This window comes from Microcebus murinus, chromosome 5 (assembly GCF_040939455.1).
Source record: "Microcebus murinus isolate Inina chromosome 5, M.murinus_Inina_mat1.0, whole genome shotgun sequence".
Lineage (NCBI taxonomy): Eukaryota > Metazoa > Chordata > Mammalia > Primates > Cheirogaleidae > Microcebus > Microcebus murinus.
This window is the reverse complement of record NC_134108.1, coordinates 24,381,378-24,407,147: the sequence shown is the minus strand read 5'-3', so window position 1 is coordinate 24,407,147 and position 25,770 is coordinate 24,381,378. Positions and strand designations below refer to the sequence as shown.

Here is a 25,770-nt window from a genome sequence, read left to right as displayed (position 1 = left end):
ACATTAAGTGTGGAACTTCAGTCATTCCTCACCCTGAACTTGCACCCATGACTGGAGGCAATTGTTTAAAGGCATTTTGTTCCTGAGTACGGTAGATGCCTCACCCACAATTTTCATGCTCCTGGAATATGAAATATAAAGAACAATGTATAGTTAATGAAAAGCTTGTTATTTAAATGTAAATTCTTGGTAAACAACTCAGAAACTCTTCTTCCTCAACTCCTGGCCTCCCAAGTAGCTGGGACTACAGGCACACTGCCACTTTGTCCAACTAATTTTTAAATTTTTTTTGTAGAGACAGGGTCTCACTATGTTACCCAGGCTGGTTTCAAACTCCTGGCCTCAAACGATCCTCCTGCCTTGACCACCTAAAGTACTGGGATTACAGCCCTTCTTTTCCTTTGAAAATCCACTTGCAACTGCTGCTAATTGGAGTGTATATTCAAGGCAATTTGAATCTAAGCTCTTGATTTGCAATCCTTAAGCTTGGCCCAAATAAGCTCTTTACTTATATTGATTTTGCCTCAATTTCTATCTTTTAGGTCAACAGTACTTTCTCAGTGATTCCATTTGACAATAAATACAAATGTAATTTCACATTAATATTTGAAGTAAATGCTAACAGGGTCATATTCTAAAAGATATCAATCAGTATTAGCCTGCAACCTTTTTAGAAAATCACATAAAATCCCAAGAAAAGGCATTCCTATGATTTCCATCAGGAATTTTTACTTGGAGGAAAAACACTCTGCTTATATTTATACATGTAGAACTGATTCACATGAGTATACCTTACAGTTTATCATGTTTTAACTGCTCTCATTTGACACATTTATTACAATCACGTGGTGAGGCAGGTAGAATGTTACTGAGGAACCCGGCACTTGTCCATGAAGCCAAATCAGAACTAGGACAAGTGTTTTGGGGAGGAGGAAAGAGATTTACTTTGCCAGCAAAGGAGGAAAAACAGGACACCTTCTCATCTTAAAAGCCAAATGTCCTGAACCTTCCACAGGAATACAGAGCTTTTAAAGGTTTGTGTTCTCAGGTTCAGGTAATTACTATTCAACTATAGTTGATGATTCTATATACTATCAACTATAGTTGATCATCCCTCCTCAGCTGAAGACAATCTTGTGACCTCCCTTCACCAGGTCAGAGCTTGGCCATCTCCTGTTGTACAAATAAACAAAAGACTTACCCTGCCCCTCCCAACCACTGGCCTAAGGCAGGGATGCAGGCTTTAGTTTTCAAAAAGGAGTGGAGGATGTTTTTAAAGAGACAGAAAATATTTTTGCTGTTTTTTCCAGGCCACTCCCTCTGTTACAGGAATCTGACTTAAATTGCCTGAGGTCACAGACCTTTTAAGTGCTAGTCTGGAATTCAGAACCAGGTCTCAGTGCACTGGCAGTGCTGTTCCCACCAATTAGACTGGCAGGTGGAAAGATGAACAAAGCCTTCCTCATAATCACTCACCAACATAGCAGCAATATTAAACAGATAATTAGTTAACAAGAGCTATGACAGAACAAGTAAATGTTTACATTCTAAATGAAAAACTTTAGGATAGGGATGAAGTAAGAGAATCATTTTAAGAGCTAGCAACTTCAGAGAGCATTTGTTCCTCTGTGGACACAGCCCAGAGTTTTGGGTATGTTAAGGTTTTAGTATACATTATGTACCTTGGAACTTAATTGTATTGTTTTTTCAGAAACACTGATTTTCATTTATGTGACTTTAGGCTTGCTGAATTTTAAGCATGCTGTTTTTTTTCCAGTGGGGTCTATCCGAAGTCACAGAAGTGGAGCTCTCTAAAAACCGGTGACTAGAGGCCTGGCCTTAATCACCAAATAGGGCCCTCCACTTCCCAGACCCAGAGTCCCCTCGAGGAAAGACTCTACTTGCTACACTGCCAAAAAGGCCTTTACTCTTTAACTTTACTCTTAGCCTTCCCCAGAGGGACCTACGGTCATTTACCAGTGTGACTTTGCATTGGGGAAAGGGTATCCAGACTTCTCAGGGACACTAGACTCTGGTTCAGAATTGATTCTTCTGGGGAGCTAAAAAGCCACTGTGATCCAGCAGTCAGTGTGTGGGTGTCGAGGCACTAGGTGATAAACAGTTTTGGCGCAGGTCAGCTCCTGTTGTCTGTTCATTCCAAAGTTTCTATCCTGAAAATTTCTTTTAAAGTTTTATGTATTGATAGAAGTTAGGTACTTTGTGCCTTTCTGTCTTTGGGCTGGCTGGTGTAGTCTTTAACAACAAAACACTTCTAGAATGGAGTTAAGAATTTATGTTATAGCAGCTGTGTTCCATTATGCCGAGTCATTGAACCTATCTATAAATAAGGAAAGAAACCCTATCAAAGTTCAGGGGGAAAAAAACACCGTTGGAGTTGATTCTGAGTGTGAGCAGAGGCATTTCAGAAACACCAGGAGAATCTACTTCAGCGGCTCCCTTATGTCAGTATTAAAGGTGAAATCACAGTTGGCCTTCCACACCTGTGGGATCCGCATCTCTGCATTCAGACAACCAAGGATCAAAAGCTTTCAAAAGAACTAAAAACAAATTAAAAAACCAATACGGTGCAACTATTTACAGAGCATTTCCATTGTATTAGGCATCGTAAGTAATCTAGACATGATTTAAAGTATATGGAAGGATATGTATGGGTTATATGCAAATTCTATACCATTTTATATTAGAGACTCGAGCATCCTTGGATTTTGGTATCAAAGGAGGTCCTTGGACCAAATCCCCATGGACACTGAGGGACAGTTATATTTACTTTTGCATATTTAGAGGAATTGTTAATTTTTTTTAAACCTGGTGTTTTGTCTGTGCATGGAAATTGTTGGGAGAGATCTAGGGGGGCTTAATTTAGTGAATGGCTTTTGAAAAACTTTTTCTAGATAAAAATCGTGTGTGTGTGTGTGTGTGTGTTTTAAATAGCACTCTCACAATCAGATTAAAATAAACTCTCGTGTGTTTATCTTTCCCTCACTCATGTCCTAAGATTACAAAAGGCCTCCCTACTAAGCATCCTGAGCTCAGGTCAGGGAGGCTGCCCCTTCCCTTCCCTGGGCCAGTCGCCCACCTGGTCCAAGTGGTCACAAAACTCTTAATTCTCTTTCAATTACCTCTGCTCTCAATGTTGTCCTTCCCAAAGGAAAAGAACAGAACACCTATCGACCAAAGCAAGCACCCTTTTGAATGCCACTTCTTCAAAGCACTCTGTAAGCATCTTCCCTGATAATTCAGATAAAACAGCAAAGTTTTATTACAACTTTAAACATTTTTCTAATCTTGTGATAGGAGAAATAACTGTTCATATCAGGGATATGATAAAAATATTGTTCCTTTTCCCTGCTAAAAAAGCAAAACATGGTAGAATTCTTTTGCCTATTTAAAGTAGTCACTCACCCCATACTGCCCAGAGCATTGCAAATGCACCCCTGCCTCTCCTGCTTCCTCTCTCCCTTTTCTCTAGAGTTTAGTACACTCCATTATCCTTAGAATAACCTATCAACTTGATTTAGAATATTATTTCTTACAAGGTATCAATAAATGTGAAGGACTTCACTCCTTCCAGCCTAAGTCGTCACCAAAGACAGAAAGGAAGGGTTTGAAAGGATGAGTTGCGCTGTGGTTGGGTGACCACTGCATTTTCATCTATCCATACACCTAAAACAACTCCTACTTCCTAACAATCTCCAAATAGCTGAAACTAAAACACAGTACCCCTTGAAATGTTGTAGCTCCCCATCCAGTCCTTTGCCCAGTTCTTAGGCATGGCTATAACCAATAAATGCTTAAGTGCCTTACTGCTCCAAGTGTGGCCTGCAGATCAGTGGACTCAGCACCATCAGGGAGCTTGCTAGAAATACAATCTTAGGCCACCCTAGCTCTACTGACTCAGAATTTGCATTTTGACAAAATCATCAGGTAATTCAGATGCAAATTAAAGTTTGTACTATGTACCAGTCGGAGTCATTATCATATAAAGTGAGTTATGTGAATTATAGTGCTTTTATGGAGAATAGCCTGGAAGTCTTTGATAAAAATATATACAATGGCCTCCCCTTATCCACTGGGGATATGTTCCAAGACCCCAGTGGATGCCTGAAACCTTGGAGAGTACCGAACCCTAAAAATACTACACTTTTTCTTATACATACATGTATATGATAAAGCCTATGATAAAGTTTAATTTGTAAATTAGGTACTGTAAAAGATTAACAGCAGTCACGGGTAATAAAATAGAACAATTATAACAATGTACTGTAATAAAAGTTATGTGTATGTTTATATATGGAATTTTTCAGACCTTGGTTGACCACCGGTAACTGAAACTGTGAAAAACCAAACCATGGATAAATGATGACTACTGTACCCTTTATCAGTCCTACTCTCAGGAATCCTATCTAAGTAACAGCAGATGTAAGGCATTTGTTTATATGTAAGGAATCAGTTTATTGCAACATCATTTATAGAAAAAACAAGTGAAGAGGGAGAGGAAGAGAAAAAAGGGAAGGGATCCAAGCCTCCAGATAAAGCAAAAGTCCACCAAAAGTGGACACTCATCAAGAGGGGAAAAGTTGAATGAATGATGGTTCATCCACACCATGAAGTACTGTTTAGCCATTAAAAAGAATGAATTAAAGTTATACCAGTTAGCTTGAAGAGACTGCCATTGCTAGGAAAGAAAGCAGGAAAAAAGTGGGGATAATCTTAGCATTTTCATAAAGTAATGGCAACCTCCCCATAAACAGATGTGATTACCTGAGCAAGTACAAAGAGTGAAAGGATTATGTGTGCTAGGTTGAGAACTTGGGTGACCTGAGCGAAGAGAAGAATGAGCCAACCAGAGTGGAAAAGTGGAGGGAAAAGAGGGTACACTAAGTAAAAACCTAAGAGGCGGATGTCACTTAAGCATTTGGTAACACTTTATGTTCTATACTGACAATTTAAAAATTAAACAAAAATGGTGAAGATTAAAAAATAAGAGATTCCCCTGAACAAGCATAAATAAATTGACTATTCTTTAGAGTAACTTCCTTAGGGTTGCTTGATGTTTCTAAAAGGAAAAAAAAAATTATCTTCCATTAAAACATTTAGCTTGCTTCACTTAGCCATTCCTGGGGGGCGGTGGGACGGGGTCTCCCCAGCTCCTCCCTGTGTATCACCTGGTGCTTGGCTAGAGTACTCACACAGGATGGACAGCCCACACTAGAGCCCAGTGAGACCTGCCAGACACAGTGACCAGGCTCCAGCAACAGAAGAACAAAGAGAATAACAGATGGGAGGTTGAGGACATCAAATTTTGCCCCTTGATAAATATGCTTACAGTTGACCACTGTAGCAACCTCAGTGAAAATAAAGAACTATTTGATTTTTACCTTCCATACTGATAAAGTATATTAAGTTACCTATCAATTTCTTTCCAATCTAAAGTAAAAATTTTTATATTTACTTCTACCTAGCAGTTTAATGCTTTCTACTAAGATACCGCATGCCACAAAAACTTATTTTCTTTGGATTGCCCCAATACATCAAAACACCAAAGTTTACCACCACAGCTATAATTTGATTCATTTCATAAGGGAGGAAAAGTTCAGTGTTCATCTTTCCCACATTGATTATAAAATACTTGCCCAATGGACAAGCTCAAACCACTCCACCAGGAATCCTGATGGCCCACAGTTTTGGTCTAAGACAGAGAAGGGACTAATCACATCAGGAGGAATATTATACTGAGAACTTCAACAAGCTGCTAAAAAGGTCTATAGTGGGATAAAAACCTTGACTAATGGCTAATCAGTTTCAAAACGGTTAACTAGTAACCATAGGTACCTATGTTAACTAGTAACATAGGTACAAACATGTGTGTACCTATGTTACTAAATCTGTCCCTTCTTCATTTTAACCCAGGCTCTATGAACACATCCGTGACCTCAGCCTTTTTCTCTTCAATGATACACTGCTTGTGTCTAGTCGGGGAACATCTCATACTCCATTTGAAAGGACTTCAAAAACCAACTACCAGTTCATTGCATCAGTGGCCCTTCATAGGATATTTGTAGAAGATATTCCAGATTCTAAGTGTATGTATTCTTTTCCTTCCAAAAGACAAATACTATAGCTATATTACACAAAGCTCATTAACCAATAAAAAAGTAGGAAAAGGACTGAGGGGAATTATAATTTACCGGTTAGCAAATAATTTCCCAAGTATTAGGATTTCATGAAATAATATAAGCTTTCATTTACCTATGAAATAGCAAAAGACAGGAGTACTGGCATTTTCAGACATGCGCTCTGAACATTAGGAAAGCAGCTTTCAAAAACCACAATGGGAGGTAAAACCTCACATTATCGTGAATTCTTTGCAGCAGTCTGACATGAGAGCTGGAGCTCTTAACCACTATTCTATACTGTCTGAAGGTGCTACAGCTTTGAAGTATATTTCAGATATTTATTTATTACTTTTCCATTCTACTGGGACTAGGTATTATAACAGATTGGACTGTACCTTTTCTTAAGTTTGCATTTAAATTGGGAGTTTTGTGTTTTCTTTTTTAAATAAAGGAATCAACATACTTTGTATAGGATGCTTAGTAACTTAAACATTTTATTTATAATGATTGCAACAGAAATGATGTCATAAGATATCCTACTTAAAACTATTGTACCAGGCCGGGCGCGGTGGCTCACGCCTGTAATCCTAGCTCTCTGGGAGGCCGAGGCGGGCGGATAGCTCGAGGTCGGGAGTTCGAAACCAGCCTGAGCAAGAGCAAGACCCCGTCTCTACTATAAATAGAAAGAAACTAATTGGCCAACTAATATATATAGAAAAAATTAGCCGGGCATGGTGGCTCATGCCTGTAGTCCCAGCTACTTGGGAGGCTGAGACAGAAGGATCGCTTGAGCCCAGGAGTTTGAGGTTGCTGTGAGCTAGGCTGATGCCATGGCACTCACTCTAGCCTAGGCAACAAAGCAAGACTCTGTCTCAAAAAAAAAAAAAAAAAAAAAAAAAAAAAACAAACTATTGTACCTGTTTTTTTCTTTTTTATTTCAGCATATTATAGGACAACCTATTTTTAGTTATTACCCTACACTCTACTTCCCAAGATTAAGAGGATCCGTATCTCTTTCCTATATTTCTGTTAAGCCAAACAATGTGAATGTAACATCTCTCATTCTAATATTCTTCACTGCATGTAAAGACAGGGTTTAAGGTTAAAGGTGGAACCAAGATCTTAGAAAAATAACCAACCCCTAAACTAAAAGGGCTACTTCCCAATGGTTTCAGTCCATTCTAAATCTGAGCCTGAGAAAAAATGTACACCAAGTGTGGAAATAAATATTTCCACCTAGAAGACAAACTCAGGTAAAAGGAGTCAGTTACCTATAATTACTGGGTATGGTTAAATAGCGTATTAAACATATCTCCTTTAAGTTCCCTCCCACCATGATAACAAGAACACTGCTACATAACCTAATAGATAGCAGGTACTCAGCCAGGTAGCAGCTTAATTCTGTCACTGGCCCTCATACCAAGGTTGTCTAGGTCTAGTTCTCAATATCTCTACCTACAATAACTTATTAGTAAAGTCTGTCACTATTTCCAGTTCCTTCTGGAGGGGCTGAAACAAGGAATTAAAGAACATTTCATCATCTATCATTTAGTCTTTAAAACAACTGCTAATTACAATAACTATGATATAAAAGTAGTACTTTAGATATTTGAATTATTCATAATTTTAGGGCATTATAAACTACATTTGTATTTGTTCTGGATCTCTTTTAAGATTTCAAAAATTCTTAAAGATGACTTAATTTTTGAATTTTAAAATATTTTTTCTTTTGATTGTTACCCTGTAAAAATTAATTAGTGTACTCAAATGCTTTTACAGATGTCAAGAATGCATTTATTCTTCAAGGTCCCAAGCATCAATGGATTTGTGCTACAGAGGTAGAGGATGATAAGTTCCTATGGTTGTCAGTACTCCAAAATGCAATCAAAAGTAGTATGGAGAAGTAAAACCAAACTTAAAGAAAACATCAGGGGTGCCAATTTTCCATGGCAAAAATAATCAACATAAATTTTATGTTCCAATGAATATCCAGTAAGAAACAGAATGATTATTGGTCACGGATGATGAGAGGATGAACTAGGATGACCCATAAAGTTCCTTCCAACTTTAAAACTTTATTATCTATGCTCACTTATGTAGAATGGATCATAAGAACAATGTAAGCCCCCAAATTTAAACTAGTTCTTTTGGCAGTGATATATCGTGGATAATATTGCTTAGAATAATTTGACTATTGTGATGAAACCTGAGACAGAGCAAGCATATTGTATAAAGTTTTATCATCTAATAAAAAAATAAAAGCAGAATGAAGTGTTTTTTCTGTCTAGGAAAGTATCTTAATGTGTTGGTAATTTACCAATCATCTACAACATGTTCATGAAATGATTATTGATTTAAAAATATGTAGAAGAAATATAAATGGCGATTTATTAAAAAACTTGTCATATATATCCTTAACATGAATGTACTCCTCTAGAGAGCATCAAAAATATATCACTACAAAGTACTAAAAAGTTTTTTACAATTTTTAAGTGTTTTTGTTTTGGGTAGCAAAACTAAAGTCTTATTTCTTCCAAAAAAGAAGCTTTAAAAATATTTGTGACATTGTTAAATTAGAAATCGATTGAAAAAAAAGCAACTTTTAAAAAACAAAAATAAATGGAAACCTAGTAAAACTTGCCTATAATGGAATTTAGCTGAGTAAAAATAAAAAAGGACAGTTCTGTTTAAAACAAACAGCAAGATAGGTGTTGAGTAGGTTCCTGGGCCTTTAAAGCCTTCATTTGGTTATTCAACAAACTGTAAACATACTGTTTGCCACTTGGAAATTTTAGCTGATATGTGCAATAATATTTTTTTTTACCTAAATTTTGCTAGATGAAAGTTATATTAATCTTAGAAGCTTTAGGTTGTCACTTCCCTTTTGCTCCATACTCCAATTTAAGGTAATAAAATCGACTGGTCTAGTCTAAGATTGCGAACCTAGGCTATTTAAACATTTTCCTCTTTCAGCAATGAAAATACAAATTCCTAATTCTTAAACATTTAAATCCTTATTTAAAAATGTACAAAATTACTGTGTTTTATTAGCATAAAATCACACTTATGATTCTGCTGAGATGTATCCATGCAGCTTAACATCTATGATCCTATAGACAGAATAAATCTTAAAGGGAATATCTGCTGTTAGTCAGCAGTCAATGTAAATTTACAAATGTGATAAAAATGTACATATCATATAAAACAATTCTAAAACAGTGTATTATCCTGAATAGGGCACACTCCAGAAATTCTTTAATAGGAAAAACCTGGCTATCTGCCAAAACAAAAAAAGTTGAGAAGACAGTACTTGAAAATAATCTCTCTAGATTGAGTTAATAGAAAGTTAAGTACATAATCATGCAAGAAGTGGTGATGTTTCCAAGAAGACAGTACTTATGTGGTGGATTCATACTTCCCTTCACTGTGAGGGACAATTAAGAAAGGCTTATCTTGATAGCTGCTTCATAAGTTTACACAACTACTGCTGAATTAACATCTGATACAGAATAATGCTAAGTCACAGATGAAACTGATCAAATATTCCCAAAGAAAATACAAAATCTGACATGTTTTATATTTGTCACAAGTTGACATGTAAAAGAGGTCTAAAAGTACCATGTGACTCCTGAACAATGTTGATTACTGCAGAGAGGAAGACTTTTCTATTAAATTCACTTATAGTGAAAACTGCCTTATCCAATATAGTTCTTTAAAACCAAAAACTAATTAAGAAACTCATTTTAAAGATTTTTATGGAACAAATACAGATGCTTTATGTAAAATATTAAACCTAAAAGAAGACAAATTGACAGTTTATGTTTCCTTTTTGCAAAGATTTCTGAGGCTGTGGCTGGCTTGAGATGTAAATGGGATGCCCATTCTGTAAATCAAATCAGTGTGTGGTTTTGGCCATATAAATGTAATTAACCACTGTTATGTATTCCTGATGCTATGGAACAGCAAGGGTAAGGTGTGCCAACAAACACAATATACCCGCCAGAAAAAGTCATCCTGACCCTTTTATTGTTGAAATTAAAAAATAAAAGATACTTAAATACAATGGTGAACATATAGGGCAAAACAGAATCATAAAATTTAATGTTGAATTATGCAGTGAGCTGAATGTTTGGGTCTCCAAATTGGCTTTGAACCCAAAATCACTTAAAAATGGTTGTGTTCACAGTTAACGGCAATTGGCTTATAGGTGAGAGAATGGTCGAAGTTGTTCCAGTTGAACTTCCAGGGAAATTCTCTCCTCAAGAACATCCTGAAAAAGATGCAAAGACCAAGTTATGTTTCAAAGTATATAACAGTGAAGACACATCTAACAACAGCTCCACTTCAAGAATACAATTTAAATTTGTCAAGAAGGTTAAGGGAAAGCTGTTTCTATTTTAAAAAGTGTACTTCACTTCAGATAGTTGCTTTATATATTTATAATACTAAAATACGATCCTAGTAATTTGAGGGTAATATTTTTTGTCTAATTAAAATGCCAATATTTGCAACGATGGGTATTAGTGTATGTGAATTTTGCATTAAGCTTGCCCCTGAATTAACTGTAGATAAATTGTTAACATAGATTCTTTCTGCTAGTGACAACATCTGGTTATAGTAACTCCTGGATCTCATTTTGAATTCCAGCTTCACAAAGAATAAATTAATTTTGCATTCAGAATTTTTAATCACTGTTAACTGGGGGAAGTCTTTTCAAATAGCCATCAAATTCTAACTTATTTATTTTCCTTTTATTTCTTTTCTCTATCATAATGATAGTAACTTGTTTTAACCAGAATTACCTCTTCCTATTTGGTACCTCACTTCCTATTTTCCATTCTCAGAATTCATGAGAAAAATGATTTATAAAATAGCTTCTATATACTTGTTTCAATGGTTTTCCTTGGTTCTTCAGAAAAACACGCATTAACAAAATTAGCATCTTCAAGGTATGATACTAAGCAAGCTTGTCCTTATGTTTTGCATTCTTCCTTTACAATGGACTAAATTCATAATCATACAACTATAAACATCTCTCCTTTGATCAAAGAGTTATGCAAGAATATAATTCATTCAATAGACATTTATCAAATGCCTAACATATGCTGGGTTCTGAAGAAAGAGACAAAATAACTGTAAGTTTATCTACAACAGTCCCAGTTTACACCTAATGTTTTGACTTAAATACTAATATAACCCTCCCTCTTTTCTCTGAAATGTTTCTTGGTTTGGACAATATAGTATATAGTCTTCCTGAATAAAAATGATTATGATTTACCCTTAATCAATTCAGTTTAGTAAGATAGAGAGACAAATGTATCATAAATAATAATTTCAGGACAGTGTGATAAATACTAGATGAGGGATATGAACCAACTCTGCATTCATTTTTCATTTCCATGGACTCTGCTCCTCATCTTTGTGGTTTAGAACCTTGCTACATTCAAAGTGGGGCCAACAATCTTCCAGCACCTCCATCACCTGGAAGCTTATTAGAAATGCAGAATTCTCAGGTCCCACCTCAGACCTACTAAATCAGAACCTGCATTTTAACATGACCCCAGATTATCTGTGTATACATTAAGGTTTAAGAACCACTGATTTATAAGACGTAGTCCTTAATAATGTTGATGAACCATAAGTAATTCTGAGAGTAATTTTTATTCATAGGGATTCAAAGAAATAATAGTTAATAGAAAACAAACTCAGTCCTCTCAAGTATTAGACTGACAGTGGTACACACTATACATAAGCAACATTTCTTTTTAAGGCTGTCTTTTCTTTTTCCATGTGCAAGATGATTTAAATTGCCCCCACTCCTCCACCTCATTAGACCTATTTAAGTCCCTTTCATAGAATCTGAATTGTATTTGATAAAAGGACAAACTAACCACAGTCAAATCATTTAGAGATTAAAAAGTGTTAGAGAGACATCTAAGTGATCTTGGAGGTACCTGAGGTTACAACATTTCTTCTCTTTAAGTTCCTTTATGAAGGCACATTATAGGAATAGTGATGCCTTATATTATGTAGGATAAAGCAATGTATACCAAAATTGAGCGTTAAAACATTCCTTTTAGTACTAAAAGATTCAAAGGCTCATAAAACATTTTAGATACACATTTCTCTTGTTGCATGGAAAGTTTCATATGAGCATAAGAATCATTGGATCACCTCTAAGTTCCCCGTCAACTCTGAGATGCTCTTAGGCCATGGAATGTCACAATTAAAGATTCAGAAAGTACTTTACCTTTAATTGTTGCTGCAATTCACTATTCAATCTGGCCAAAACTGTGTTGGTTTCCTTATTGCGTCTAATTGATGCCTGAATAGCTTTCTTATCTTTCCCAATAGATCTGAGAACATAAAGGAGGCAAAAAACCATAACCTTCATTACTTATCTTTAAATTTCCTCCATTCTTCCCTGATTTATTTCTAGACATAGAAAGCAGAGGGAGCACCTTTTTCCTTATTAGTACAACCCAATCTCACTTGCTCAGTTTCAATGATAAACCAAAAGTATCTAAGCTTAAGTTTATTATTATTATTAATTATTATTCTTCTGTAGAGTTACCTGAGTTTAAGTTAAATAGCCTAGAGCAGGCATTGGCAAACATTTTCTCTAAATGATCAGATAGTAAATATTTTAGGTTTTGCAGACCATGCATATGCTAGTTTTTTGTTCCTCTTTTTTATAAAAAAGTAGAAGTCATTTTTAGCTAATTTAGCCACATTTGGCCCATGAGCTTTAGTATGCTAAGTCCTAGTCTAGATACACCGTGGTTAGAACATTAGTTTTGCTCTACATTATCAACTTTAAAAACATCTGCTTCAGGGTCGGCAGTAAGGTGTTAGAATGGAATTAACTTAAAGGGGAAAAAGTGGAAAGAATAATCTAGCTACTCATAAATGAGAAAGCTCTAAAAGAACAGCTAAGAACCTCTGCTCAACTGAAGAACTAGTCTGACCATAATTTCTTTCAATTTGCTATTTTTAATTGTTATGCTTTTTCTTCCTAGTAATTAAATGTACTTAGGAATAGCTTTTATTACCTAGGAATAGAAGGTTGTGATGCAAGAACAGCAGCCAAGACACCTGTCTTCTGTGTATGTTCATCAACTTCTGGCCTTAACTCATCTTCTGATTTTAATCTTCTTCGAACAGGTTTAGGTGGTGGAGCAAGAGGTGTTGTGCCTTTGCTCTACAAGACAATAATTCCACTGATAATGGAGTGGTTTTTTTTTTAAAGGACATTCATAGTTAGCACTTTGCCAACACTATTTGCTTTCTTTAAGCCATATGCTCTTGAAAAATTCAAAGTCATGTGTCTTACTTTAAAACAATTTATGTATTTGTGGCAATAGCTAACTTAAATTACCATGGGAAAGGATGTTTTTAGCTGACGTCACTACCGGGAATGTATTAAATACATACAATATAAAAATGCTAAAATACACCATCTTACTGAATAAAACAACTTAAAGAGGTGGAAAGCTAGGCATCTCTTTAAAAAAAAAACAACAAAACAAACTAAAGAGGCACAGTAATTGTAGCTCTTAAACATGAGTGGACATTTTGTTGGAGATTGTGAATATGCCCCAAAAGAATCTAATATATTTTAGTATTTACCATAACCTTTTATTACTTTTAAATAAATAAAAATAGCCAATGCCACCTCTTTAGTTAAGTGCTGTTTTAAATTTGTAGTGAGTTGACAAAAATAAAACTAATCATTTAAAAACATCACCTTGACTATAGTGTAGTAAGAAATATTATTGTCCAGAAAGTAGAACTTAAGCAGTTTCAGAAACACATGCTGTTTTAATAACTACTGGGACTGTCTAGATGATCGAAAAATAAAGTTAGCAAAATTGTTTCCTCAAGGGGAAAGTATTGTGATATGTGTAATTTGGAATGCATAAAACAGATAAGGAGTGACAGAGTAAGTGGAGAAAGATGTGGTAAACCAACTTATAGTAAAAATGTGAATGGTGTAATCAAGCTGGTGAGTTTATTGATGTACAATGTAAAATTGTTTCAACTTTAATGGATGTTTAACATTTTTCATAATAAAATGTTGTACCTAAAACAGTTAAAGAAAAAGTTAAAAGGCCGGGCGCTGTGGCTCACGCCTGTAATCCTAGCTCTTGGGAGGCCGAGGCGGGCGGATTGCTCAAGGTCAGGAGTTCAAAACCAGCCTGAGCAAGAGCGAGACCCCGTCTCTACTATAAATAGAAAGAAATTAATTGGCCAACTGATATATATATATAAAAAATTAGCCGGGCATGGTGGCGCATGCCTGTAGTCCCAGCTACCCGGGAGGCTGAGGCAGAAGGATCACTCGAGCCCAGGAGTTTGAGGTTGCTGTGAGCTAGGCTGACGCCACGGCACTCACTCTAGCCTGGGCAACAAAGCGAAACTCTGTCTCAAAAAAAAAAAAAAAAAAAGTTAAAAGAACAGAGTGTAACAATAACCTTAGGGGATTGATCATTTTTGTCTATTATACTCAAGACTGCAATAAAAGAAACTGAATTTGACCTATGAAGAAGTTCTGCTTTATATATGTGAAAGAATGTAATAGCCACTTTAATTTTGGGGAACCTGTGGCATGTACTAAAATAGGTTACAGGGGTCCTCAAATTACGGCCCACGGGCCACATGTGGCCCACCAAGGACATTTATCCAGCCCGCCAGGTGTTTTTGTCACTGCTGCCTGTCCTGCTGAGCAGCTGACTCGTCTCGGGCCCACAGGGCGCATGTGTGGAATGTGCGCCGCACTCTCCAATGGCCCTCCAACGGTCTGAGGGACAGTGAACTGGCCCCCTGTTTAAAACGTTTGATGTGGAATAACATGTCCATTAAATATAAGTAGAATTTATTCTGAGATAGACTGAATATTTAAGTTAAAGGCAGTGAAATAAGTTAGATGATTTCTAATTGACCTTACTTCTAAAAATTATCTCATATAACTTTTCATATGTACAAAATTATCAATATTATAAGACTTTCTGCATACCACATTGGCAGGAGCACTAGTAGCTGTCTTTTCTTCAATTTTACTATCTGTTTTGGCAACTCGAAGAGAACTTGCAGGATCAGAAGCTTTTTCAACCTAGAGATGAATATATTATCACTATTAATTATATATAATATATAATTATATAAATATAGAATATGTAACAGAGTAAAATATTAAGAAAATATTCATTCTGACAAGAAATCTGAGATGAAGAGGAGAAAAAACTTGAAAAACAACTCTTCTCTGCTACTGACAGGCGGGGGGGGGGGAAGGTAATAGACGCGTGAGGGAGGCACGAGTGGGTGAAGGGTGCAGCTGCTGCACTGCACCTCTGGTGGCTGCGCTGGGAAGTCCTCGTGGTTGGGGGAGGGGAGCAAGCATCCAGGCCCACCCCTGCCTCCCTTAGTATGGCCCATTCCCCTAATGAGCCTGGCAGAAAGTTACAGGTTTGAAAAGGGAGCTAGTAGGAAATTCTCTATGGATCAGATCCACACGAAACTTTTATCTAAATTATGCTGGTCAAATAAACATGGATTTTTGGAACTATTAGAGAGGTTTAGTATGGTTTGAAATACTCTGAATAGCAGTTTCCGAATTCCTCTAGGTCCTCCAAGCCCACATTTACACTCAGTAATTCAGGTCAGGGATTCCCGGAGAAGTTCTTGCCACTAGAAAGAATTACAATAGATTCTCCTGGAGCGCTATCTGCAAAGATTAAATTTTGACATCCTGTAATCTTTAAGTCTGCCTCTAACTAAGACAATTTACTTTCATATAAACTGGAGATATGGTAACCACAGCCTCTTATCACATGGAAATCTTCACCAAATCACACAATCAGATGCTTAGTATTAACCATCTGAAACCTTGAGAGCAGTGCTTTAGCCAAGACCAGGTGGTTGTGTCTATGTATTCTCACATTATTTCTACCCCTACCCTGTACCCAATTCTGATTCTTAGTAAGCATTATACTGCAACCAGGAGGTCTCAATAAAATTTGAGAAGCACGACCTAGGGAATATATTAATTCTAGAGGATTAATAATAAGTCCCCTAGAAGAGGCAGCAGCAGGCATTTTACTCACTGATGCCCCCTCTAATATCTGTTCTGTTGCTAGACAGGCTTACGAGCAGGATGTGAGAAGAAACTGCCAGCAGAAAATTAAAAACTGACCGGCAAGACCTCTGGGTGTTTCTCGACTTCCTCATCTTGTTCATCGTTTACATTTGATGCAGCAAATACTTCAAATTGGCTGAAATCTGCAAAATTTGGTTGTTCTGGTATCTGCTGAGGTGAGGTACTAGTGTGAGTTATGAGGCCATCAGCATCCACTGGGCGATGCACAACGGGACCAGGAGCCTGTACAATGTTTAGAAGAGAAGAACAAACATTTTGTGGAGTAGCAATTTCACAGAGTCACCTTCTTTTTCTTTGAAAATATACCACAAAGATGCTCTGTTTTATTATCTGTAAATTCAGAGAGGTGTACTACAGTAACACGTGGCTCTCAATAAAAGTTTAAACTGTAAGTGAAAAGCTAAGACACTCAAAAAATTAAGATGATAAACCTCTAATAAAAAGATCCTTCTCCAAAATTTTTAATGCAAAGAAAGTACACCGGAGAGGGGAGGGTCTTACCCTACCCTAATTCTCCACTTGCATGTATTTTCCCCCCCTGAATTGGGCTACTGCACAATAGTCTGTTCTTTAAATAAGTTATTTTTTAAAAATGTTTCACTATGTTTCTTAAAAAGGTTGTTATTTTTAAAGTGTGAAAACCACTGCTCTAACTATTCTTCCAACATGTCAGGCACACTTCCCTTCAATTCATCCTCTACTCCTTTGCCAGACCAATGCTGCTAAAATCTTAAGTCTAAAAATATATTTACTGAATATCTAACTTTGTGTCAGGCACTACAGATACAATACTGAGCAAAACAAATAAGGCCCATGCCCTAATAAAACTGACAGTCCAGTGCAGGATAAGAGATTAAGTAAACAAGAAATTAAAATAGAGCGTGAGGCCGGGCGCGGTGGCTCACGCCTATAATCCTAGCTCTCTGGGAGGCTGAGGCGGGCGGATTGCTCAAGGTCAGCAGTTCGAAACCAGCCTGAGCAAGAGCGAGACCCCGTCTCTACTAATAGAAAGAAATTAATTGGCCAACTAATATATACAAAAAAAAAAAAAATTAGCCGGGCATGGTGGCGAATGCCTGTAGTCCCAGCTACTTGGGAGGCTGAGGCAGGAGGATTGCTTGAGCCAGGAGTTTGAGGTTGCTGTGAGCTAGGCTGACGCCATGGTACTCACTCTAGCCTGGGCAACAAAGTGAGACTCTGTCTCAAAAAAAAAAAAAAAAAAAAATAGAGCGTGAGACAGTTTATGACAAAGGAAGTAAAGGATACTAAAGATGTAAATCTGCAGTCTCTTCCCTTTAAAAATTCTCCATCTCCTCTAAGAAGAACTCTACCCTTCTTAGTATGATATGGGAAGTGCTCTGCCTTGTCCCTACCTCTCCAGGTTCATTTCCCATCATCCCACACATCTGTTTCAGATATACTGACCTAACTTCTTTTTTCCAGGAATATGCCAGGCTAACACACACCACCACGGCTCTGTGGATGCCACACTTCTGTTTGGAATGCTCTCTCCCCAATAAATACCACTTTATCTTTCAAGTCCCTGGTCTACTTTTACTTCCTTCATTTTACTTATATCTTCTCAATGTGATCCTTGACTTTACTAGCCACTAAGGCTGTCCTAGAGCATTTTATACATACATCTACTGCAGCACTTCAATTTTGACCCGGAAAGGGTGCAGGTCATTCACACTTCCTTAATTGATACAGTAAACACATCCAGAGAGAGGCTGTGAGTCACTGCTAGACCCAGGACATCTTCTATTTCCCAATCCATTTTTCTTTCCACTAAACCCTCTTTTGTTAATACATAATCATTTCACATTTAACATTCTTTCAAAAAATAACTCGGATCATTCTAGAAATTCTTATCTTCCAAAGTAAGATTTAGCTTCACTGAATTAAATGTTCATTAAGAATGACCACTAGGTAATTCCTGACCTTCCAAATAAATTGAGACTAGAATTAAACACCTAACAGACAAATTGATCAAGGGGACATTTTGTAATGAACACCTTGGAGAATTACCTGTGAGGGCTGTGGTCTTGGAGGCACTGCAGGAGGATGGGCAACAACTCCAGCCTGTTGTTGTCCTGAGTGAATATACAAGTCTTCTTTTTAGTAAATATATAATCACTTTGCTAATAGAAGAAACAGGCTGAATGAATGTGACCACGTACTAAAGCTTTCTAAGAATGTTTGATAAGTATTGGAAGGCAGATACTATCTGGTTAAATGGTCTATATGTGATCTAATGGCTAAATCTCAAGACCTTTAATCAGGCCTCATTCCTTATTACCTCTATTACATGAGGTCCTTTTGACATGCTCCTGCCTGTTTCCATAAAAGTATATATTCTGGGTTTTCTTCCCATATTTCTGACGTGAAGACTTCTAAATTTTCTCCTTCACTATAACACTTTACTCTCCCATTTCTATGTAAATGATTCTCAAATAATACATCAATCTTTCACAGCTCAAAAGTCCAATGGCCTGTTGATTATCTACCTTTTCCTCACCATTCCAAACATACAATGACTAAAACATAATAACATCATCACCCTCTGCTCTTAGTCTTCTATTTCAATCAGCTAATAACAATACTGCCAGTTACTCAAAAATCAAAACCTTAGAGTAAGTTACAACTCTTCTCTTTCATCAGCTATTAGTTTTACTTTTGATCACATCTTTCTTTTTAAATTTCCTGTGAAATCTCTCAGTTCCCATCTTTATTATTTATACTCAAACATACTTTAAATAGTCATTAAGAAAAAAAATTCCCTCTCATCTGGTATCTTTTTAACCACCAATTTTTCTTCGGATAAGTATTTTTAAAAGAGATTAAAAAAATAAAAATAAAATGTTTTGTATGTGTCTTTGATTAACTTTAAAATCAAATAATGTACATTATGGTTCTCCAGCCCCTACCTGTGGTGACTGTAAAGGTCCGATTCATATCTAACGATGACGATCTAGAATGAGAGGGCTGTGGCCGTGGAGGGGGAGGTGGTGGTGCAGCGTTATCAGGCGACGTTCCTGAATGAGACCTGCAAAAGTCATCCCGTCACCACTGGTTATGCTACTTACATTGGAGCTTTTTTCTTTTTAGGCATTCAAATTTGGCTAAGCAGCAAAGTATCTTGTTAGCATGATACTTTCTCAAGTAGATATACAAGCATTACAGTAAATAAAGATAGCACCATTCATGATGTGTGCTAAACAAGTGGTTATTCAATGTGACAAAATTTTTTTATAAAGTTATACATTAAACAAAATTTCAAAAAATTTGAAAAGAAAGTTGTCAATATGATTTTAATATAGACTACAAACCTAGTATAATGTTTCCCCACTCATTTAAAAGTAATATTAGTCTGAAAAACTATCTTCAAAAAGAGGAACTCTACTTTCCCAAATGGTAAGCTTTCAACCTACTGAAGTCTGGAGTTTGGTAAACTGAGGTAGAATGTGGCACTACTATGTGAAGTGTTCATCTTATGTCCCCACCGTTCATCCCATTTTAAAGGTGACTACACTCAAGCTCAACTTGCCCCAGAGATTCACTTCTTTGCTACCAAAGTCTTCCATATTCTGATAAGAGGACTCTGGCAACCTGATGTTCACATGTAGGGATAAAAAGCAGAGTAAGCTCCAAGATGACCGAAAACGCTAAGAAACACAGGAAGAATTACATGAAGGATCAGAAGGCAGACAGACAGCCTTCTTACTCTTAAGCTCTTTGGAGATTCTAGATTACTAGTCTCAATACATCCTCCAGGCATGTGGCAAAAGAATACATGGCATATGCAAAAAGTGAGGAGAGAAAGACACTTCTGCCCTGCACATAGCTTTTAGTGGATGGGAAAACCCTTGCAGACAAATCTCTTGCCATCCTCCACCCTATCCCACACCTTTCATGTTTGTGCCTGAGAGATTATATGTAATACAGAACTTCAGGGTGGGTAGGCAGCCCACAAATGGGCTGTGGTTCTGGATGGTGTTTTAAAACAGAATTCTTTTGGTACTTGCCATAAGGCTATATACATTTATCACTTAACAGACTCTTGCTATTTAGGTACAGAAAGGACTATATTAAACATCTCTTGCCAAGGTGTTATCAGTTCTTTTTAGATCTTCCACAAAACACCATGAAGAAAATCTGGATTCCTTTTGTTTTTCTATTCAAGTTGGAAAGAATCAAAATTACTTGTCTTTTACATAAATCAACAGGTAACCTAATAGCCCTCAGAGAACAAAATAATTTGTGCTTGGTTCTAAGTAATTTTTAAACATTGAAATGCAACAAAATATTTTCACATGCTTTTCATTGACAGAAATACTGACCTTTGACGAGTTACATTGCTCCCGATCTGTTCTGGGTCAGAAGTAAAAGAGTCTGAACTACTGTAACCATCTGCTGATAAATGGGATACGTCCTATTTAATAATAATCATTTCTTTACTTTTTGCTCTATCTACCCCAAACAAATATAACTAATATGCTGTTTCAAGCCAGATATACTCAAAGATTGGCTAATAGGCTAACAGTTCAATCACACTGTTATTAATTTCAAAAAATTAAATACCAATTAAATAAATCATGGCATATTTATACAGCAGACAGAACAATTGATAGTCCAGAAAAAGTAATATTTAATGATACAGAAATATTCAAAATAAGGCACAGAATGGTATATATACTGACAGCCCTCCTTATCTGTTGTTCTGTATCTGCGGGTTCCACATCTGAGGATTCAACCAAGCTCAGATGGAAAATATTTGAAAGAATAAACAATATAATAAAAAATGCAAATTAAAAAAACAATACAGTATAACAACTATTTACATAGCATTTATATTGTATTAGGTCTCATAAATTATCTAGAGATGATTTAAATATGGGAGGATACATGTAGGTTATATGCAAATTCTATCCCATTTTATATCAGGGACTTGGGCATCTGCAGATTTTAGTATCCACAGGGGCTCCTGGAAAAAATCCCCCACAGATATTAAGGGACAACTGTATTACAGTTTCATACTATATGAAAATATAACTTACATATGTACAGAATAAGGACTAAGGTTGACAAAGAATTTTTTAATTATAGATATTTGTGAAATAGTGAGAATATGAATAATTTTCCTGTTTTTGTTTATCTATTACATTTCTACAGTAAGTGTGAATTACTTATATAATAGAAAAAAGGTCACTTTTAAAGAACAAATTATTGAGGACATGCCAGTGAGAAAACACACGCACACACAAAGAATATAATAAAATATAAAATTAAAAAAGAAAAAGAACAAATTAGAAACATTTTAAATAAAACTAATTAAAAATTTATAATACAAAAAATTAAGACTTTCACATGTAATAAAATGTGCTTAAGCAATATTAAAATTTATGAAATTAGCTAGGGGTCCCAGATTTTTCTCCAGAGGAAACAGCACTTTCAATTTCCTCGAAGTCTTATAAAGCAGCAGAGACCAGAAGTAGATTAAGAGTAGTGACAGAATAAAGAAATTTTAAAACAGAAACTCCTGGGACAATTTGAAGGACGACTACAATATATTTTCAAGAGTTGCACACTGAAGGGATAGGCTATTTGTCTTCGTTTCCAAATGTATCCCCACTTTCCTTTTCTTGTAAATCACAGAATTATTTAGTTGGTGTAAGAATAACACTAAAATGAACCTATCTCTCTTTGGATATTCTAATCTCAAATTTGAGGCATCTCAAATTTAACACATCTGAGACTGTACTCCTATTCTTCCCCCACAATCCTGCTGCTATCACAGCCTTCCTCATCTCTCAGTTGCATAGGCCCAAAACCCTGGAATCACTCTTGACTACTCTTCTCTCCCCCTCACATCCTACATCACACAGGTAAGCAAATCCTGAGGTCTTTTCCTACAAAATGTACAAAATATAGCCACAATCCAATCACTTCTCAGCACTTCCACTGCTACCACTCTAGACACTAAGTGCCATCTTCTCTTGCTTGGATTATTATACCTGTCTCCTAAATTTCCTCTCCCTGTTTTGACTCTTTCCTTCTTTTGGCCTACTGTCATTAGAACAGCCAGTAAGATCCTGTTAAAAAAGGAGGTCAGATCATGTCACTCCTCCATTCAAATCTTCTTATGGTTTTTCATCTAATTCAGTAAAAGTCAAAGTCTTTTCCCTGTTACTACTCCACCTCTGCCTGCCACATTTAAGGAACTCTATTCTAGGTGTTCGCTTGCTATTCCAGTATAATCAAGTTTCCTGCCTTAGGGCTTCACATTTGCTGTTTGCTGTGCCTTAATTATCCTTCCTTTCAGGATTCACACAGCTAACTTCCTCATCTCCTTCAAGTTTTAACTCAAATGACATCTTTTGGTAAGACTTGCTGTGACCCCCTTATTTAAAATGGTATTCACTTTCCCCTTTCCCAGCTTTACTTTTAACCACAGTATTAATTACTTTCTAACACAAGAGTTACTTTTTATCCTTGTTCTCTCTTATCTCCCTTACAGAATGTAAACTCAACAAGAGCGAAGATTTTTTCTGTTTTGTTTACCGCTAAATCCCCAGTGCCTAGAATAAAACCTGGCACACTGTATCCGATTAATATTGGCTGAACAAATATACAATTTCTTGTAGGAGAGAAACAAAGGAACTAGTGGGGAAGGGCCAAAAAACCAAACTGGCTACACTGAAAGGGACAGAAAACAGGAGGCCTGTCTTGAAGCACGTGGCAACAGCCAACCACTGCTTCAAACACAGGGTAGGGTATTTAAAATGGTTCATTATCCTCTACTCAGTCAAGAAAGTAGTAAATGGGTATATATTTGAATTATTCAGATTATAAATCCATACTAAATGGAAGGTGCAATGCTACTTTTACTCACCTACAGTATTTCCAGAAGCAAATTTCACGGAAGAATTTATCTTATTTTCTTCTGAAAGGTCAGATGGTTTTACAAGTAATGGGCTAGTGGGATTAGTATGATCTAGTAGAGAATTAATAGGTAAAAAATATAAAGAATACAAGATAAGACTTCATTTAGACATCCAAAGAAGTGTTAGGTAAATCCATGAGATATAAGACAAAATAATACTTTTCAATAAAACAAATATAAACTTGTTCATATAGAATTTTGTTTTCTGTCATAATAGAAGATATTGTATAATGAAAAAGTTTATTTGCATGTTTACATTTTGTTAATTTTATCTCTATAGCACAATTACTTAAACAAAATACCACACATACAGGCTGTAAGTTAATTTAGGCCGGGCATGGTGGCTCACACCTATAATACTAGCACTCTGGGAGGCAGAGGTGGGAGGATTGCTCGAGGTCAGGAGTTCAAAACCAGTCTGTAAGTTAATTTATGATGCTAACTTATACAGAAAATAAATCTATTTCTGAGAAACCCTAAAACATTTTGTCTAAAATGAGGGGAAATGCCAAGAATTCAAGCAACATATATAATTTCAAAGCCAAAATTTATTTTAACATATACCTCTTCAGTTAAAGTTTGAACATACTTTAATGTAAATTTACAAGAGTACTATAAAAACCCACAGAATATTTAGAAATGTCATATTCAAATGTCCTTATTTTAAAACTTTATAAAGTCAATAATTTCCTTTTAAAAACTGCAATATAAATAAATATATATACACAAACATACACATATAATTGTAGAAAGTCTAGGTTAAAAAATAAGCAATTACGAATGAAATCTGAACCCAGACAGAATAATTACTTATATATTTTAGTTTGACGCTAAATGAAAATACAGCCCAGCAACAGCTTCCTTACCACTGCCAGTTCTTTTAAGTTCCATTTCCTGCATGTGGATTTTGCTAGGAGTCATACGAATGGGAACTGGATGAACAATAGCAGTATCCTAGAGATAAATGGGAGGAAATACAGAATTTGTATTAAAAATGTCAAGCTAATACCATGAAATAATCAAAACTAACAACACTGTAAAAAAAAAAACTGGTGGATAGGCTTTCTTAATCACACTAAGGCAAGCATGAAAATAAAATAAATTTTTAGCTCTAGAATTGTACTAAAAAAATCAAGTTCACTATACATGTCTTATAATCTGTTTTATAAAAATTATATTTAAAATTGATTATAAAGATTTACATGAAAAACACTCCTATAAAAATACAGTTCAAGACAATATTCAAAATCAAACTGAGAAATGATCTAATAAAATCAAGCAAATGTGAGCCTTTGAGGTTAAAGTGCACTATTTCATGAGAATCCAAAGACTAAGTAACAGACTAAAAACTTATTTTCACTAAACTGTCCAAGAGAATCTAATGCTTTTCCTTTTACCTATAAAACAAAGTTAATGAGATGCCTGTTATATTGCAATAGTAGGCACAATACATATTTCCTACAGATTAGTTTGAATTAAATTTGATTGTCTCAAAATTTAGCATAAAACTTCCACAAAGGAATCCATTTTTTTAAGAGAAACAAGTAAAACTCCCACTCTAACATGCTAACACTTTTCATAAAACTTTTTCATGACTATAGTACCTCTACACTTCACAAAGGGAAGTCTAGTTAGAGTAGTAAAGCAACTGGTAGTATAGACTTTTGAAAAGAATGAAAGTGCAAAGGCAAGGAATAGAGGATGAAGACAAATGGTAGTCTCTCAGAAAAAGAATGAAAAGAGAGAGGTGTGCCTGGGACACAGGCAGGACTGGCCTTGGGGACTGAGACCCCCAGGAAAAAAACAGAGGCAGATCAAGAAGCTGGCTTAAGAGCAATAGATAGCTGAAAAACACTGCTAAGGGGACTCAGCTCTTTCTATGAGAAGTCAGTTCCTACTTTGTATGTGCTGCTGCTAAGATTAAACTTGAGTCCTTAAATTTCAAATATCTACTAAAGAGTTAGTGTGGAGGATAATGACCTTTCAGTCTAAGTAGACACTGTTTTGGTGACAGTATTGTGCTAATACCAAGCCTTCATTAGAGAGAGTTAAGTTCCAGCATACCATCGTTTATGTGACTAGTTTCCTTGGCTTACTTACTTCTCATAATCTCTAAATTCAATCAGTTTATAACAAAAGTTTTACAGCTATTCTACTGATAAATTCAAAGTAAGTTGAATTTCAGATTTATAAAGCTTATAACAGCTGGAAATATTAACTAGCATTTTTATATATTTGCAGTATAATAAAGAGAAGTCACAATAAAGACTCCAAGAAAATCAGGAATGTTCTAAGACTTCCTTCTCCAAATAATTCACTTAAGTTTTCTATACCAACAAATCCATTTTCTATAATACGCTTTAGTCGCACAATTACTGCAATGCTGCAATGGCTTTAGTCCGCTGTATCCTGCTGCTAAAACACAAGGCAATTCTTTGATGAGTTTGACAAAGATGACCAGGTCTAATGTCACACGTCTAATGTATCAGAAGCTGTGTTTGTGACTGTGATGAGATTTGACTTTAAGTATTTCA

The 25,770-nt window shown here is 35.9% G+C and overlaps 2 protein-coding genes across 6 annotated transcripts in view; one reads left to right on the top strand and one right to left on the bottom strand.

The window, feature by feature from the left end:
- Window positions 1–10,091, top strand: part of ECT2L (epithelial cell transforming 2 like) — a 90,069-nt gene extending 79,978 nt beyond the window's left edge. Inside the window, exons 20-21 of the mRNA XM_076002922.1 lie at window positions 5,932–6,104; window positions 7,917–10,091. Of these exons, the coding sequence (XP_075859037.1) occupies window positions 5,932–6,104; window positions 7,917–8,044 (301 nt within the window). The 3' untranslated portion in view covers window positions 8,045–10,091. The remainder of the gene's footprint in view (window positions 1–5,931; window positions 6,105–7,916) is intronic.
- A 55-nt stretch (window positions 10,092–10,146) lies between these two features.
- Window positions 10,147–25,770, bottom strand: part of REPS1 (RALBP1 associated Eps domain containing 1) — a 77,189-nt gene continuing 61,565 nt past the window's right edge. For 3 of the 5 annotated variants that reach the window (XM_012748050.3, XM_012748055.3, XM_012748054.3), the window contains 10 exons: window positions 24,103–24,190; window positions 23,186–23,287; window positions 20,634–20,706; window positions 19,221–19,339; window positions 18,322–18,386; window positions 16,330–16,515; window positions 15,154–15,249; window positions 13,190–13,338; window positions 12,388–12,493; window positions 10,147–10,407 (listed from right to left, as the gene is read on the bottom strand). In XM_012748050.3, the coding sequence (XP_012603504.2) occupies window positions 10,339–10,407; window positions 12,388–12,493; window positions 13,190–13,338; window positions 15,154–15,249; window positions 16,330–16,515; window positions 18,322–18,386; window positions 19,221–19,339; window positions 20,634–20,706; window positions 23,186–23,287; window positions 24,103–24,190 (1,053 nt within the window). In that variant the 3' untranslated portion in view covers window positions 10,147–10,338. The remainder of the gene's footprint in view (window positions 10,408–12,387; window positions 12,494–13,189; window positions 13,339–15,153; window positions 15,250–16,329; window positions 16,516–18,321; window positions 18,387–19,220; window positions 19,340–20,633; window positions 20,707–23,185; window positions 23,288–24,102; window positions 24,191–25,770) is intronic. The other 2 variants (XM_012748053.3, XM_012748056.3) reach the window with 1 other exon arrangement.